The sequence below is a fragment of the Protopterus annectens genome, chromosome 9.part0 (genome assembly GCF_019279795.1).
Source record: "Protopterus annectens isolate FY-2018-M chromosome 9.part0, PAN1.0, whole genome shotgun sequence".
Classification (NCBI taxonomy): Eukaryota; Metazoa; Chordata; order Ceratodontiformes; family Protopteridae; genus Protopterus; species Protopterus annectens.
In genome coordinates, this window is record NC_056743.1 from 237640734 (window position 1) to 237659983 (window position 19250).

The 19250-nt window shown below is 36.0% G+C and overlaps 1 protein-coding gene across 1 annotated transcript in view; it reads right to left on the reverse strand.

Moving 5' to 3' along the window:
* The window catches only part of TRIM66 (tripartite motif containing 66), a 419382-nt gene that overhangs the window by 35970 nt on the left and 364162 nt on the right, over positions 1 to 19250 (reverse strand). The window contains exons 14-15 of the mRNA XM_044082811.1: positions 15015 to 15183; positions 500 to 804 (exon numbers count right to left, since the gene is read on the reverse strand). Of these exons, the coding sequence (XP_043938746.1) occupies positions 500 to 804; positions 15015 to 15183 (474 nt within the window). The remainder of the gene's footprint in view (positions 1 to 499; positions 805 to 15014; positions 15184 to 19250) is intronic.

The following is a 19250-nucleotide window of genomic DNA, read 5'->3' on the forward strand; positions in this document are numbered from 1 at the left end:
TCCTGAAGTGATAACAGCTTTTAAAGAAAAATATGCTGCTGTAATATGCACACACACACACACACACACACACACACACACACACACACACACACACACACACACACACACCTCTCTCTTTCTGTCGCTCTGTTCCACTAACATCATATGGAATACAGTTAGGAAATTGCTTCTCTGCTTATGGACAAAAGTTAGTAGATTATTGTTTTTTTTTCATAGTCAAAATTTTGTGTTGATATAAAATTAGTTACTGATCAAGAATTTCAAAATGATCCAGCTTTACACATTCACCTGCAAAATGAATAGCTTGTTTCAACAAATTCATTGTATTGCTTGCATTGCTAGCACATTAACAATTTTTGAAAGAATCAAACTGAAATCGAAAACAAAACATTGACTTTTATCAGATGAAATACTTGCACGTCTAAAGATTAGTCAGATATTGGAATACTAGTCAAATCAAAGAAACAGCTGTACTAAATAAGTACTATGTACTTACACAGGAAAGCTGTGCAGAGCCGGGACGTGGCAGGTGAGATGAAACACTTTTGGGCAGTGATCACAACACAGCAGCTCTCCTCCATTCAAACAGACTGCACAAAAATCTTCATTTTCCATCGAGTTCTGCTCGGGTTCTATTTGCTCATTCGGTGTCTCTGTGTTTTCACCATTCAGCTTTATATCTGTGGGTGGTGAGGTCTCTGATGTGTTAATGCAAACTGCTTGCTCATTTGCTTCAGTCTTGCCTTCATATGCATCAGCGATGCTCGCTTCTGATTTTGCTGTAGTGTAATCTGGAACATCCTTTAATAATTCAATTAATTATGTAATTTAATGAATAAAGTGATATCAATATTTATAAGCAGTGCAATATATATGTACACACAAAATCACTACTTCATCCTGGTGCTCTGTCTGTTCTCTATTATATTCCTGTGTTTACTGTGTTTTACATTGCTTACAAATAGTCACTGCTCTGTCAAGAGCTAACCAAGCTACCAAAGTGTTACATGTTTAGCAGCCTTTTTTCATCTGTCGTGGTACCTGAACTTATTTTGTGTTTGGGGCACTCATTTGTAGCAGAACACATGGTTTGGGCATCTATTCATTCAAATAATATTTTTATTATACCCTTCTTTTACCAGATATTTCTGAAACCTACCTGTAGTATCTTGCATATTTACTCCCTTTTAACAAGGATAACATTTATTAATACAATCTCAGGAGACAGTAATTACATCTACTGTGCAGTCCACGTGAATGGTTGGTTCACTTGACTTTTCCCTAGTGATTAGCCAGTTACTCAGTATTTAAGTAGCAGATCAGATAAAGCATGAGGTAACTTCCCAAATCTTAGTTCTACATCTGAACCAAGTCCAATATAAGGGATTACATTTACACGATATCCTGTTCTGTTAACATGCATCAATTTTTTTGCAACAAACTAATTGTATTGGTTTGGCAATAAATGGAACACCGTCCATTGAACCTTTATGTGTGTATATATTGCTTTCACCTTTTGAAATGTATGCCAGTATTATACAATTTACATACAGCTGTCCCTACAGGTTAAAGGATTAAAACCAATTGCTGTATATACAAGTTAGAGGATTATCATATCCTTGCATTATCCCTCTAACTGCTTCATCTTCTGTCTACTTAGCAGTTTACCTACTATCACTTATGCACATTTAACAGCCAAATTCCAGAGTTAGTCCTCATTTCCTTTCACCTTCCTCCAACCTACTTTACACCCTCTTTTAGGTTCATAGGTAAGTACTAGGCTATCTGCCAAAGGGCATTTATAAGCTAAGCCAGAATGTGTTGGCTTTCGCCACCCCCTTAGATTAGTTCCCTGTGCCTCTGTCCAGCAGAGCCATCAGTTCCCTGCACCACTGTCTAGCAGAGCCATTAGTTTTACCTGGGGTATCTACATTATTCTGCCTTCACTCCACCTTGGTTATCTTTACTTTTGGTCAGCCTTCCCATTATTTAGGATTTTTATTAACTATTTATATATATTTAGAAATTAAGGTCTTTTTACACTGAACAAATTCCTAAATCCATAAAACATACATACATATACATACAAATATATCAAGCATGGGCATTAATGCCCTTCTATCTTGCGAATATACCAAAACATTTGTTCCCATAATAAGTGTCCAGGCTGTTCTTAAAAATATCTAAACTAGTACTTGCTTTAATGTAATTTGGTAGACTGTTCCATGCATCAGCCACTCTGTCAGAGAACCAATTAGTACACTTCGCATTCCTATAGAATCTTCTACATAGGTTGTCTGATGAGTCTCTAGTAATTTTTGATCACCCCAAACATTTGCAGAGGTAGTTGTCTCTAAATTCCCTATATACTTGAATAAGTGCTCCTCTTAGATATCTGTAAGAAACACTGTACAAGTTGAGATATTTTAGTCTTTCATAATAAATTTTCACATCCATGGATGCCCTTGGTATATTTCCGATGTACTCTTTCCAGTTTACTAATGCTTGTTTTCTTAAGGGTTTCCATATTGTTATTCCATACTCAGATTTGGGTGTAATGCAACTAACAAACATTGACTTCAGCATTTTTGATTTCCTAGACTTTATAAATCTTTTTAAACAACCTATAGTTCTATAACTATTATTAACTAATCAGTTGACATGATTAGAAAAACTCATAGCTGAATCTACCCATATACCCAGGTCCTTAAATAAGTTTACAGTTTCAATCACTGTGTGCTGTATTAAATATTCACCTTTCAATGTATGTCTCCCAAATCTAATATGCTTAGTTTTTGGTGTATTTATCAGCATATTATTCTCCTGTGCCCAAATGGTCAACTTAGTCAAGTTATTTTGCAGACATGCCTGATCTGTTAACACATGTAATCAGTTTACCCAATTTCAGGTCATCTGCATATAGACTGTAGAGCACCTCATATGAAAAAGTTAGGTTTGAAAGATGCAGTCTAAACAAGCAAGGGTCTAGGACAGAGCCACGTGGGACATCCTGAAGTACTGAAGTTAAATCTATATAAATTACAGCACAGCACAATTTTTCATTCATAGCTGTTATTATATTGTTATAGAACATCATGTTACAGGTGGTAATAGATCTGTTTTCAACAAATGCATGCTGATATATGGTTTCAAGTCGCAGCCTATCCAGTTCTGACAATAACTTACCCAACATTACCTTCTCCATTATTTTTCCACAACATGAAAGTAGATTTAAGGGTCTATATGATTCTAGGTTTGTCGTACTCCCCTTTCCCTTGAAGACAGGTTTAATAAGCATGTCTCCAATCTTAAGGAATCTCCCCATATTTATATGACTGAGTGAATAATAGATTATAATGGGACAGTAAGGTCTTGCTGAAGTGTTCTCAGGTTATTGTTACTAATTCTGTCCCCCCCATGCTTTGTTTGGTTCCAGTTTGAGCAGTTCTTTTTCAATATAATCTAATTTGATTCCAGTATTTGGAGTTACCTGGATGTCACTAGGGCAGCTTATCACCCCTTTTGTGGAACCAAACTGTTTTGCATAAGATTTTGTTAATATATCTATAATCTGTTGTGTCTAAGAATACATTTTAGAATCTGCACACAGTCAATTTGTGCGTCTTTACTCCTTCACATCTTGTGTATCTCTAAAGAAGGTTTCCTATTATGCTCAATAACTTTATATAAATTGTCTTCAACATTTTCTTGATCTTGTTTCACACTATGCTTAATCTGTTTGTCCAGCTTATTTCAGTTTTCAAAGTTGTAGTTCGACCCGTCTTCCATTTTTTAGATTTTTTTGTCTCTCACCTTAATCAGATATCTTGTTCTTATGGAACTATATCCCCCTTATATTGTATGCCTAGATACTGATGTTAAAACATTTTTTTTTTATTTTTTTGGACTCTTTTTCTTTCAAAGCTTTCCACATTCCATCTGCAGTTTTTCCACTGAACACCTCACTCCAGTTAGTTTTACATAGTGGCTATTTTGCTTCCATATAATCTGTAGTTAACCTGTTGTGCAATGGTTTAGATTGCAGTTTGGCAGAATTATCTAGCAACAGATTAACCATTATAACCCCATGATCACTGCGCATCAATGGTGGTAAAACTTGACTTGAAGTAACAGTAATTTCTTTAGGAACACAAACAATGTCTAGTATGTTTTGTTCCCTGGTAGTTTTTTTTTTACAATCTGAAGCAATTGTTGTTCCTGAATATAGATTGTGAATAATTTCCTTATTAATGTTGTTGAATCGATATTATTCCAGTCTGTTTGTTTCTGGAAAATTTAAGTCCCCAGCTAATATTATTTTTCCCTCCTGTGTTTCATGCCAGAAATTGATGAACTCCTCTAGGTCATCTAAACTATATGTTCCAGGGTTGTCTTTATTGTCAAGTTACTCAGTCTATAATATTGGTGTGTTATCACTGAACATGTTGTGGGAACGTAGCAAATGTTCCATTAAAAAAAACTTCATTATTAATGCTGCTAGCATTAACAACCATCAGAGATGCCTCAACTGTTGCTGTCTGTGAACTGTTACATTTTTGACATGGTAAAAATCCTGCCTGGTATTTTGACAAATATTGTAAAATATCTGCTGCAAAAATTCTCTGCCCTGATCTTGTCAAATGCATGCCATCCTGTCTGAACACGTGTGCCCAAAACTAGACTTGGATGCTCTACTCATTTCCATTTTTTAAAACAGGACATTTTTTTTCCATATGGGTATTTACCCAAAAAAATTTTCCTTTACCTGACTATTCTTTCTATAGGTGATTTGTGAAACATATATCCATACTAACAGAGAATCCTTGCAGATGACAATTTGTACCAACATGAATAAAAATGGATCTGTACTTCCTTACATTAAGGCATTCCAAGGCTTGTCTCATCTTCTATTTTTGCTCCTGGCAAGCATAATACTACTCAATGTTCATTATCTTCTCTGCAAATATACATATCAGTTCCTCTAATAATTGAATCTCCAATAACAAAAATACCTTTGCTGGCCAGCTCTGAAGAATCTTCAGCTTCTAATATGGTAATATCGGCTCTACCAATTGTTACGAAGGATAGATCATCACCATTAGTCTTATTAATCCCACTGTTTTCACTGAGTATTAAATTCTCATCCAGCTGGTATTGCAAATCCAGACCTTGAGCCATGTAGACAACATCTGTCTTTCTCTTCTTTTTTCTTACAATAATGTTCTTCAATCCTTCCATGTTCAATTTTGATTTCTTCCTTTTCACCTGCCCCTTGCCTCTTTTTTTCTACAGTCTCTGTTGGGAAAATGATGCCTTTTTCTGTAGGCTGAAGGTTTTCTGAAAGAAAAATATCATCATTCCCAGTAACCTGCGTTACATAACAAAGCAGTGCCCTTTTTACTATGTGTTCTCTTTCTTTACAGTCAGTAATCAGTTTATTTTTCTTCCTTATTTGTTGTGAGCTTCTTCCTTTCTTTGTTTTGTTTCCTTTTAAACAAACTGGATCCCCACATTGCTGAATACTTCCATCCAAAATTCTAAAGTTGTCAGAGGCATTGTCTTGTTTCATAGGAGATGAATGATTTTTGCAGAAAATAGATGCATCATTTCTTGAATGTGTTCTATTTGTTCTATGCCTAACATTATTTAGGTCATCAGTCCAGTGATTAATATATGAAACAGTTCTCCAGGTCATGCGAATTGCACAAGTGCAATCATCATCAAGTTGAGATATACTTCTAACAATGGTAAGCAAATCATGAGGAACATAGAGGAACACAGATCACCAGTGTTATTAGCTGTTACCTTTACATATGCATAGCATGTATTACACTGTTAAAGATAAACTCATTAATTGCATACTCATTTAAGGAATTCATATTCAGCTTCAGTGAATAAAATATTGATAAAGAAAAGAATAATCAAAATCAGTAACTACAGATTTCAAAGAGAACTTAAATCAACTTTAATGACAAAAAAATCACATGAGCAATATACAACTAAATACTAAAGTTAGTACAGTAAAGTTGTTCTGACCATACAAGTTCTCCAAGCCAGACAAAAGTTGTAATTCCTTTACGTCGCTCACAGTCATACTTCTTTTTACCAGTAAAGATCAATAAATCACAAACCAAGGTAGGATTTGTTTAGATATGCTCAGGATATCAGTAACTATAATTAGGTCAATATTTTAACTGTATTTCTATTGCTCAACATTAGGGTTTCTTCTCCTCCCCTCCATGTCACAGCCTTAACTTTTTTGCAGTGCATTACTGCACGTACTATGTTTACATTTCCCTTTAACCATTTGCATTAATTACCTTGGCCTCATTGTTTTACCCCTTATCTGAGAGTTCATTGTTTTTTCTTTCTCTTGAGCACCTTCTTCTAAACTTCTCTCTTCCTTTGGACAGTGTCCCCACCTTTCATCTTCCATTAGTTTATTCATTAATGACTGGAAATCCTCCCCTTTGGGCCTTTCTTCCTCTTTTCACATTTGGTTAAATCATTTCCCCCCAATGTCACTACCACTGCTACCTTTTCTCTTTCTTCCTCTTGGATTCCCCCTGCATACCCTAAGAGAAAATGTTTCCTTGTTGGTGCCACCTTTACTTCCATTATGTATTTCTCCAGGTCCTCACAATCCCAGAAAATGTGTCCATGTTCCTGCCTCTCTCCACATCTTCAGCATGTCCTAGTCACTGCTGGGAACATCCTTGAAAGTCTATTTTTTTATCTGCATTTTGATACTGTTAGGTTTGTTTTACAATGTTTCAACAAATATTTTATCGTTTTGAACATTTTGATTTGCCATGTCCGATCACATGAAGCATTACTGTCATTTAAAAGCAATAAATGTTTTGCTTAATACACACTGACAAGTCTATATGAGAAAGACATTCTGTTAGGCCTTGTTTTGTAAAACTTAAAAAAAAATAGATTTGTAATATGAAATATTTTGCTGATTCTGGACTGTTTTGTTGAAATTATTACATTTCCTCACATCCAATCACTGATATATCAACAGCTGCCCAATACTTAATGTGCACCATTTGCTACAATCAGTCCTATCTGAAGTGTATTTCTGCTGCTCTAAATGAAGATTTCCTGAAAATTTCATGCCAAAACCAAGTGTGATTTTAACTGCAGTGTGAAGGTATTTATTTAAACTCATTGCATGAAGACTATACTCTTGGTAGTATTTACAATCATCCACAATAATATTTGTTAAGCTGAAGGAAGCACCCAGAGGGCTGTGAACAGGGGGTATAATTGCCTACTCACCTACTTTGACAGTGTGAATGGTGATTTTGTTATAATGCAGTACCTCGCAGCTTTACTGTGGTAAGATTCTGGTCTCATGGATAAACATACAAATGGGAGGGATCAGTCTGCCAGGTACCTGCAGTACTGCTGGGAAGCACTGCATGGAGTCTGACATTCCAGGTACTATGCAGCTTTCTCCTATACCCATTAACAGTGGAGAGGAAAGGGAGTAGTGCATAAAATGGGGGGGGGGGTGGATCTGTAGGAAGCAGAAAGATACTTTTCCACCAATTAGCTTTCTCCAATAAAAAACTTTATTTTTTTGCTCTTCAGTTGAGGTTGGCATAGATTTGCCTACTGTAGGAAAAGTAGAAATCAATTCCCGTGGTGGTGGTGGTGATGCGGTAGCGTTGTCTCCTCACAGTAAGACGCTGTCCGGTTCGATTCTCAGCTACAGCGTCTTCTGCATGGAGATATGCGTGAATGGGTGTTTCTTCATTGAAGGTTGTGCATCTGGGCTGGTAACTCGGCACGTAAAAATCAACTACCAATCATTAGCGGACTGTAGTTCTGCTGCGGCGACCCCTAACTGGGAAAAGCTGAAAGACACAACAAGGAAAAATAGCAATCAGCTTTTCACAGTAAAAGGGGGTGGGCACTATATCTGGGACTAGATAAGTCAGTTATAGCTCTGTATGTGTGTGTGTGTGTCCCTTGCACAGCTGTCTAGACTTGTACACATTCAAGAGTTTGGAAATCAGGTCCCATGTCACTTAAGTGGTTTATTTTTAGTTATCTTTCTGAAAACAAAAAATGTGGCAATAAAAAATTACATAAGCATATAGTCCATCTGGTGCACATATGTTGAGAGTCAGTACGGTCTCGAGCATTCTACATGAATGAACACATTTTACTAGGGTGGTCCTTCTGCAATTGCCCTTTTTTCCAGTCTAGTTTCATGCCATATCTTCCACCATTCTGGTCTTATGCCATATCTTTTACCATCTTCTCTCACATCTATAATCCTTCCTATCCTCCTCCTGGGTAATCCAGTTCATTAATTATTTTCTGTTACTGGTGTTTGAAATAAACATACAACTATCACCTGTTAAACTTGAGACATTATTTCACAACTTTGAATGTAAGAAGAAAAAAAACTCAGCAGACCACCAGGCTAAAAACTCGTAGCTTTTAATCCTTGAAAAAGGTTAGCGCTTTTAGGTTATAAAAAACCTTCATCAGACAACAGCATAAAACAGTGCACAGTATTTAAAACACAAACAACCAATCACAATACTTAATTAATTTAACAATTAAAGTTAAAATTGAGGTCTGTGCCTCTTAAGAACATGCTTTAAACACACTACACCATTAAGCCCTGGATTTCCATCAGCACCCAGGTTAATAATCCATAACATTTCAGAGTATTCCGCATAAGCAACTAAATCTCCACCTCTTTTACTAGTTTGAACAGACTGCAACACCATGAAATTAAAGTAATATCCTGGACACTTGTGAATATGCTGGAACAAAGCACTGTGTACATCATTCAAACGTATAGCTGATAGATGCTTAAATATCCTATCCTTCAGCCTACAGTTAGTTTTACCTACGTAGAATGATTCACAGCAGAGGTGTAGCCAGGATTTTCAGATTTGTAGTCTCGTCTCCCAGGCTGCTGCCCTCCAACAAGTCACACCCACCTCAGTACCCTGCTGTCCACCCACTCCCATAACTGCTAACCAAGCCATTCCCCTTTCACAACACTGCTCCCTGAATGGAACATTGACAACCATATGCCAGGATAAAGCAGGATAAACATTACATTCCAAAACATGCATCTCATGGGTCAAAAAACAAAATACCTTTTCATTTAAATTTTTGCAGACTTCATTCCAGTGGAGCTATACCCCAGTGTTTGAGTGGAAAACCTTAGAGACAGATCTAAATAAAGATATATTTTTCTGGTGGAAGAAAAGCTCTTTGAACTGAGGTGTCTAGTTTACATCCTAGGAACACAATCCCGTGTGAGGGAGGGAAGAAAGACTTTTGAATGTTCTATTGGAAGCTTGTGTTGGAGATCTCTCTCCTGAGAGAGATTCCTGACACCTTGAACAGATGTTGCAAAGATAAGCAAGTTTGCTTAATATGGAAAAATGTGGATATCCTGTAGCCTGCAATGAGCTGTAACTGGAGCTAGCCACTTTGTGAACACTCTTGGTGCAGTGAATTGTCCAAAGGGTAAGGCAGAGAACTGATAATGTGATCCAGATACACAAAATCTTATGAACCACCTGAAGTCTGGATGAATAAGGATGTAATTTAGAACAAGTGGAAACAAGAGAGTCTGATATAGGGGAAAGAGGAAAGACCCCCTGGAAAGGAGGAATTTCTTCCCACTGCCATCTGTGACCTTGATGAATGGTTTTCAGAACCAATTTGCCAAACAGGAAATTGGACATTCAGAATTTCTGAAAGAAAAAAAGGGGTCAGGATGGGAGGAGGTCACAAAGTGTCTTGAACCAGACCTGCCGGACCTTCCTTGGTTTTGGGAAATTCATGACTCCTCTTTGGAACCCCTTTGCCATTTATTTTTAAATGTCTGCTTACCTGAATGTTGTTGAGATTGTTTAATAAGTTTTGGATGAGGAGATAAAAAAAAAATCCCTAGGACAATTTGTTAAAGGAAGAATGAAAAATCTTAGATATTCCCTGGATTGGCTTGCCCCTGTCATCACATTTTTTTGATCATCTCTGTAGCAGAGCACCCAAAGACTAATCTTCTATCTAAGGGAGAACTTAAAATTTCATTTTTATCATCATCAGGGATGTTCTGAGAATGCAGCCATGCAAATCTCCTTAAAACACTACCAGTGGCCATAGCCCTGGAAGAAGTATCAGAGTCATGCACATTGCAAACAGTGAGCAGTGGCCTGTTCAGTAGAAGAAACTTAAGTTATTTAAAGCGTTTTTTCCTCACAAGAATAAACAGCACATAAAGCATTCCTCATCCTTTCATAATTTGTTTAAACAAATTTTAACATATATGCCCGACAATGCAAAATTTAAAAAAATCAAAGTTGTAAAAGTATACACACTTTTTTCTCATACCTATCAACAATTTTCCCATCCTTATCAGAAAGAGTATGACTGAAATTAAGTGCTTAGTAGCAGTAGAATCAACAAAAGATATAGCTGCTGAGCCAGATTTGGGAATAATTTATTAAATTTAAGACAGAGGATCTGCCTTTTAGAGGCAGCTGGTTGACTATCAGGAATAAACACATCCTCTAAAGCAGACAGAATGTGAGGAATGGGTATAGGTTCTGGAAAGTCCTTTTGTAACAACTCACAGTATTTTATTTATGATGGACTGAGAAATGTCAGTGTTCTCCTACTGTAACACTGATGCACTCTACAATAGTCCCACAAAAAGTTAAACTCCCACTGGCAGAATCATTGAGCTCTCTTCTGAGCTTGAATCAGAAATCTGAGGGAAAATAATGAAATAATGTAATCATCCCTACATCTTCCTACTCACTCAGAATCGAGGGGTGGGGAGCAACTTTAAACTAATACTTGAATGTGCCCTACCTGGCTTTAAAATACAAATTAAAATAAAAATATACCAAATGCCTTTCCCTCTGCATCCTATTTTATGACTAACGTAGACCACTTCTGTTTATTACAAAGTAATAAAAGATGTAATTTACCTACTAATTCCATTTTTGGTGATTGCATCAAACCTGCTGTAGTTTATAAGCTGGAAAGGGTAAAAATGCAAGGTAAAATCGGGAACTCCTGAAAGCATATCTCTAAAATGTTTTAATTTGCCTGAGAGAAAAAGGTTGTTACTATTAAAATATCAGAATGCCACACATTTTTATGCAGTCACTTTAAAGTTTAATTTACTAGAGCTTTCCTCTCCTCTGTCATCATGTTAGATTAGCCGCACAGGCAGAACCGCATGACAGCAAAAGAACCGCGACTACAACCAGAACCACAACTGCTAACTTGTTTGCTGAAGGATTCTTCACTTCTTTGCTCTGGAATTCTAGAGAAAGCATAAAAACAATGGTGGTACAAATTACAAAAAAATCAGGACCAATTTATAAACTTAGAAAGTTACAAGAATAAGCAGGTTTTACATTAGTAATATGCTTTATTTCTGAAGGATATAAAGTTTGCAACTTGAATGAGTGTCATTTGGAGGCTGCAATCTTTAGTGATTTAACTAACACAAGACCACTTTTTTGAAGAACAAGCCAAAAGGTGTAAGGCAAAAATCTAGGACAATCTGCAAAATTCTGGATATTTGAGAGGTGTGCCTGTATGCAGGGAGAACAAAGAAACAGTCTGTGTTTGCCTGTTACTGAAAAAGAGGTGCATGCTCTCTTAATGTCAGTTGTTAACAGCATATTGTGTTGGTGACTTCTGAGAAAAGTGGTAACAGTTTATTGTCTGATCTGTAATTTTGGACCCATCATGCCATAGCCAATAATTATCTAACAAATAAGTAAGTAAATCTATCAGACTTCTTTTTGAGGTGATACATACCTATAAGGAACTACCAAAATAGAAGGGAAAACAGAAATACACATATTATATTTTATTTCTTCACTTCTGGTCCTGGATTGTGGTCAGTAACAGTTAATTTATATCCTTAAATTATTAAAGAAAATGTTGGTCATACAATTTAAAAAGTGTGTCCCCCAATTTGGTAGTAAACTCCCATACAGTGATGATCTGTTTCAATTTCTTTTGTAAAGCAAGTCATTTGCTTCAGTTAATTATTTTTTAAACAGCTGCAGTTTGAAGAAGTGGAAGTAATGGAATTTGAAATGCATTGGTTTCCTTGCTACAGCTGGTGGAGTGCATGCTTACTTTTTTTTTTTACATTTGTATTGTAGTTATTGACTCTGACGATGCCACAGTTTGTTGGTGAAAGCGCTAAGTCTTGATTAAAGTTTTTGGAAACAACGCATCGGCTTTCTTAGGCTTCGTTTTGTAGTGGTCCGAACTGTCTGGGATTATATTGAATCTCTTCTTTCACTTCTTCCGGGTTATAGCCCCTTGCTGCAGATCTAGATGTAAATGCATCCATCTCCCTGCGTAACTAACTCATCCGTGTGGAGCCTGGACATCCTAAGTGCTTGCCCTTTCACAATGTTTTAAAACACAAACCCTGGATGCATGCTGTCTCTTGCTAGCACACTATTCCTCCAACAGGTTTTGCGAAACACCTTAGTACTAAGACCAGTATTAGAATCTCTCAAGATCTTAACATCTAAAAAATCAATTTCAGAATGGAAGAATTGTACTGAGAATCTCAGAAAATTAGTTGTCGATTCTAAGTAAGCAACAAAATCATTCAATGTGTCTATTGTGCCCTCCCACAACAGGAAGATGTCATCCGCAAAACGAGTGTAAAAAATAAGGGAATACTCCCAATCATGACTCAGTTTCAGCCAAGACCTCATCTAATGAGGTTTTAGTACTGACATTAGATGTAAATAATTTATTTACACTTATACCAAATAGATATGGGCTTGAAGCTGTAAAGATGATTTTAGGTTCCTGCCATCAGTTTGACAGGGACACTATTATTCGGATTCTCTGTCTATTCGAACTAGTACTGGAAAATCCGAAAGAATGAATAAGTCACAAAAATAGCAAGAAAAGTGAGCACAATCAGAGCTGGGGATCACAATGATGTAAAAAATATGTTCTTTTTCCACAAGCTGCTGTAGTACAATGAAAATATTTATTAGGCAAGATACACACAATCAGATAAGCGCTTTTGTCTCTGCTGATTCAGAGAGTTCTTCAGACAAAGAAATACGGATGAAACAACTCTTTAAATACTACTCATCCTTATTTCTTTGTCTGAAGAAGTCTCTGAATCAGTAGAGATGAAAGCACTTATCTGATTGTGTGTATCTTGCTTAACAAAAGTTTTCATTGTACTACAGCGGCTTGTGGAAGAAACACATTTTTTATATCATTGTGATCCACAGGTCTGATTGTGCTCAGTTTTCTTGCTAGTACTGGAAAATAATATCTTTAGTTTTGAGGGACATTATTGGCAAACATGGGGAGAGGGGCAGCCATGGGCACCACATGTGCTAATTCATATGCGAACCTGATTTCAGCCCAGTGGGAGGAGGATGTGCTGTTTAGAGTAAGATACGATTGGGAGTATTCCCTTATTTTTTACACTCGTTTTGCAGATGAAATCTTCCTGTTGTGGGAGGGCACAATAGACACACTGAATGATCTTGTTGCTTACTTAGAATCAACAACTAATTTTCTGAGATTCTCAGTACAATTCTTCCATTCGGAAATAGATTTTTTAGATGTTAAGATCTTGAGAGATTCTAATACTGGTCTTAGTACTAAAGTGTTTCGCAAAACCTGTTGGAGGAATAGCGTGCTATCAAGAGACAGCATGCATCTAGGGTTTGTGTTTTAAAACATTGTGAAGGGGCTAGCACTTAGGATGTCCAGGCTCCACACGGATGAGTTAGTTACACAGGGAGATGGATGCATTTAAATCTACATTTGCAGCAAGGAGCTATAACCCGGAAGAAGTGAAAGAAGAGATTCAATACACCATACATTCAAGGGAAAATAGAGCTGCTCCTTGGTACTCCAGCCAAGGGAAAGCTAATAGATTGCATACAGGTGGAGGGAACAGGGTCAGCACCACTGGCAATAACAAAAGTAAGGATAATTTGTATATTAAATATAGTAGTGATGGTAAACAGGTTTGTGACATAATAAAAGGGAACTGGAGAATTTTATCCTCTGATGATATCCTTAGTGAAATAGTAGGGGATACACCTAATTTTGTTTTCAGAAAAATAAAAATTTAAAGCAGATTTTATGTGATAAGGGTAGGGACAGGCTTGAGGTTCCTAAGAAAATAGGCACTTTTCCATGCTATCATTGTAAAGCATGTACATTTATTTTTTCAGGATTAGTTTTTACTCATCCTGTTACACATAGAATATATGCACCCAGGTTGTTTGCTACTTGTGATATGCAAAATGTTATATATCTTGCGCTGTGTATGTGCTATGAATCATTCTACATAGGTAAAACTAACTGTAGGCTGAAGGATAGGATACTTAAGCATCTATCAGCTATACGTTTGAATGATGTACACAGTGCTTTGTTCCAGCATATTCACACGTGTCCAGGATATTACTTTAATTTCATGGTGTTGCAGTCTGTTCAAACTAGTAAAAGAGGTGGAGATTTAGTTGCTTACATGGAATACTGTGAAACTTTATGGATTATTAACCTGGGTGCTGATAGAAACCCAGGGCTTAACAGTGTAGTGCATTTAAAGCCTGTTCTTAAGAGGTGCAGACCTTGATTTTAACTATAATTGTTAAATTAATTAAGTACTGTGATTGGTTGGTTGTGTTTTAAATACTGTTCACTGTTTTATGCTGTTGTCTGATGAAGATTTTTTTTACCTGAAAGCGCTATCCTTTTTCATGGATTAAAAGCTACGAGTTTTTAGCCTGGTGGTCTGCTGAGTTTTCTTTATTCTTGGCTTATTTTTACTACAACAGACCTTTGGTGCTGCAGTATCTGGCTGGTTTATTTGTTTCTACAATTTTGAATGTAAATCCATTTTTTAAGAACGGTTGTAGAGATACTTTTAATTACAACAGCACTAAGAAACTAAAAGATCATAACAGGTGTGTCAGTGATTGCCTGAAAAGTGCACTTACCTTTGTGGGTGGAGTAAAGGACTGATTGTCATATTCTAGCAACGAGTCACAGTCTTCTTGCTTTATTTTTGACTGAAGTTTAAACACTGGAAGATCACTCAGTGCAGATGGTGAGATATTTAGCCTCTCTAATCGCACATATGGGACTTTCTTCCCCTTGATGTAAGTTCTGAAACCAATGATATGTATTTAATGTATTTATTTAACTGGCAGTTTGTAGTGGAACCATAATAGCAATCATAATGATAGGAGGAAAAAGACAATGAAAGAAAATTGTCGGAGAAAATGCAAGGAAGGTGTAAAAGAGATGCAAGAGAAAAAGGAGACAGAACAGTGAAAAAAATGTAAAATGCCTATAATAAGTAGAAAATTCTAAAGAAAGACAGAAGGAGGAATGAATGAATGTTAACAATGAAATATGAAACAAAATAAGTGCGACTGTATTACCTTCACTATACACGAAGATTATATTAAGCAATGGGATGATGTGATCAGAGGTGTACTTACTTCTTTTACCTCCATGCACTGTACCCCACATCTTTAAATTGGAAAAAAAAAGCTTCTGTCCATGGACTTCCAGACCAATTACCCACATGGAAGAGTGCTTAAGTTCTCGGGGCATACATGCTATAAAGCATTTATTTCTAAATGCCGTTATGCACTGAAGACAGGTGGAGTGATCTGCAGATCTAATCTAACACTTTGCTCCTAGAACGGCTAACCCATTCACTACAGTTGAGCTACACTACAGAATATGTTAACAGCTTTCATTGTGCACACATATAGGATATATGTATAGAGTAAACAGTTGACTCCCAAACTCCCATAAGCCTAACTGGTTAAATATAATCTATCACAGATGGTTGACAACACAAGTAAACTAAAACCCAAGGTGGAGAACATCAAACAATATTTTTGTATGACTTCAAGACCCCCTACACCCTCATGAAGGGGGCTTTACACCCTTTCCTTATTAAGTATACGAAGTCCACAGCTACCCACCTGCAGCAAAATCCTTCAAAGGTTTGAATACTGGTTGCAAAACCTGCAATTTTGCAGTTTCAGTAAACGTATAAGAAATGTGGTTGGGAAAGTGCAGTGTCAGGAAATGGAGGAAGATACATCAGCCTCTAGTAGGGCTAGCAGAAATGTATATATAAAGGCAACGAGAGAAGAAAACATATGACAACTAGTGTGTGTGTGTGTGTGTGTGTGTATATATATATATATATATATATATATATATATATATGTTATGTGTGTGTGTGTGTGTATATATATATATATATATATATATATATATATATATATATATATATATATATATATAGGTACAAAATGAAAAAGGGACACAGACAATATGAAAAATATTTTCATTATATTCAGTTTAACTTTGTGTAGTCGTGAGCTGCTAAGCAACTAGTGAGACTCTAAGGTTGAAGTTTAGGATGTAAAATAATTCTAAATCAGCAGCACAATAGCAATCCAGCGGACCACAACGAACTTGTCAGTACAAACGTTTTAATGGTAAGCACTTTTGGCTGAGACACCAGCCTTCAACAGACAACTTTACAAAGACAAAAAAATCATTATATAGCTGTGCTATTGCTACAATAATCCAATTAAACAATTAACTAAAACAATTAATGAATCCTAAAATCTTAAAATGCACTTGTAGCTATACACATTCCTATATTTATACATACATACATACAAAATATGTTAACTTAAAACAAATGAAATAAAATAGAATAAATAAATGTATACATATACTATTATGCCTATTATAAGCCTTAAGCTTTAAAATATTGTGATAGATGTTGAGTCACTGAGACCAGGGAATTGTGTGGCATTTAACAAAACTTGCCACCAATATTCCTTAGATTCCAAAATTGTTTTCCAGGGACCTTTCCTAGGAGATGGTGATACTTGTTCTAGTATAATAAAAAGGAAATTATGTGTGGGGTTGTCGGCTAAATGACTATACAATGCATTATTATGAGATTTTTTATTTATCTCAAACATGCTCACATATGTATTGTCTTAACTTACTTTCTGTTTTGCCTATATAATAGGCAGCAAAATATGAGCAAATCGCTGCATACACCACACCAGATGTATTGCAATTATATTTACCTTTTACTTTAATCTGAATTCCTTTTATAAAAATCTGCTCACCTTCTAATATATAGGCACAATGACTACACATATTACATTTTCTCATAGTGCCATTTGTTATATACCTTGTATTAGAGCATGCATTGCACCAATCTTTTAAATTACGGTCCCTTTTAAAAATAAAGGAAGGTTGCATGCCCAAAATGTCAGATAAATATGTATCACCCTTTATATATGTTCAATTTTTATTTATTAGACTCTTTATGTCCCCAGAATCTTGTGTGTATGTAGTGATGAAAGCTGTGTTACCAAAAATATGTGTATTATTACTATCATAATTAGGATGTGAATTAGTTGCTCCAACTATTGTTGTCCCATGTGGACTTTCTTCAACATCAACCACCTGTGTGTCAATTGTATTGCTATTTCCTAATAATGGCATATAAAAACCCGTATTTCTCTTATGCAATACCTCAAGAAAAATATTATTGACAAATTGTGTCGGATAATCTCTGTTTAAAAACATATTCATAATATAATGACATTCATTCACAAAGTCATCAAATTCTGATACCATTCGGGCTGCATGGACCATTTGCCCTTTGATGACTGCCTTTTTGACATGCTGAGGATGGTTACTAGTAAAATACAAAAATTTATTTGAATAAGTTTCCTTCCTATGAATATTGGCCTTAATGTTACCTTGTACAGAATTTTTCAATAGGAAAACCTCTAAATAGGAAATACTATCTATGCCAATGCCATGGGTAAATGTCAAAAAAATCAGTTGAACCATTAATAAACTGCATAAAATCAGCAATAATTTCTATAGGTCCATGCCAAATGAAAAAAAGATCATCCAAAAAACAACAATACATGTTTATATATTGCATAAACTGCGATGGAAAACGATAATTAAATTCCCACACGGCCATAATGACATGGGCATACAATGTGCCCACCGGGGAGCCCATTGCTACTCCTTTGATTTGTTTGAAATAATGGCCATCGTGGTATAAATAATTATTTGTCAATACCAATTCTAATAAATGTGACAGTGTATTTATCTCATCTGGCGGTATGGGAGCAGAGTCTGTGAAAAAATCTGTGAACCATGTCAACCCTATATCATGGGGTATGCATGTAAAAAGATCTTTTACATCCACCGTGATAAATGTAATGTTATCAACATTATGCATATGTAAACTGTTTACTTTAGTAGGAAATCCCAAAATTCATGGCAAATATGATGTAATTCTGTCATTTTATGTTTCAACTGAATATCTATATATTTAGCTATAAAGTAGGCTTTTGAGCCACCTGCGTCAACTATGGGGTGTAATGGTGGATTTTGTAAATCTTTATGAATTTTCGGTGCTCCGAAAATAATGGGTATGCGAGGATCTTGTACATGCATGTAAGCAAAGGCCTCCTTAGTTATTTGTCCCTGCAATAACTTGTCTTCCAAATAGTTGATTCTAGCATTGGAGATATTCATTTCATTTAAAGAGGCTTCAATGTATGCATCATCATATAATATATGTAATAACAACTGATTATAATCCATACCATTCATTCTTTGTCACCCCTTTGTCTGGTTGCATAATATGCAAGTCCCCTTTAGTTTTAAGCTCATTCAAAACATCATGCTGTTCTTGTGTGAAATTATTACATGCATATTTCACTTTCCAATGCTGCAAGTGATGCCTAAAATCAAGTTCACAAATTTCCTCAAAAAGTTTAGTTTTCAGATGCAAAGGAGGATTAAAGGAGCTAGGAATATGCATAGAATTATTCGGCACGCTAGGGGCTTGATGATATACAAGGGCCAGGTTCAACTTCCTGGTGAATTTTAGTTCGGTAACCAAATTCGTGACTCTTGCTCTTCTTCCAGGTATAAAAGTGAGTCCTTTACTAAAAATATTTGCGTGCTGAATGTCTATATCAACATGACTATAATTGTAAATCTTATAGTCTCCTGTGAGGTTTGTGACAAGTTGGTAATTGCTAGTAGAAGTTTGCTCATCTTGTAGTTCTAATTGTAATTGTTCATTGAGCCCGTTCTCGGTCTCCTCCAGGTGCGTGTTGAATTGCCCCTCATATTGTATACTTCTTTGT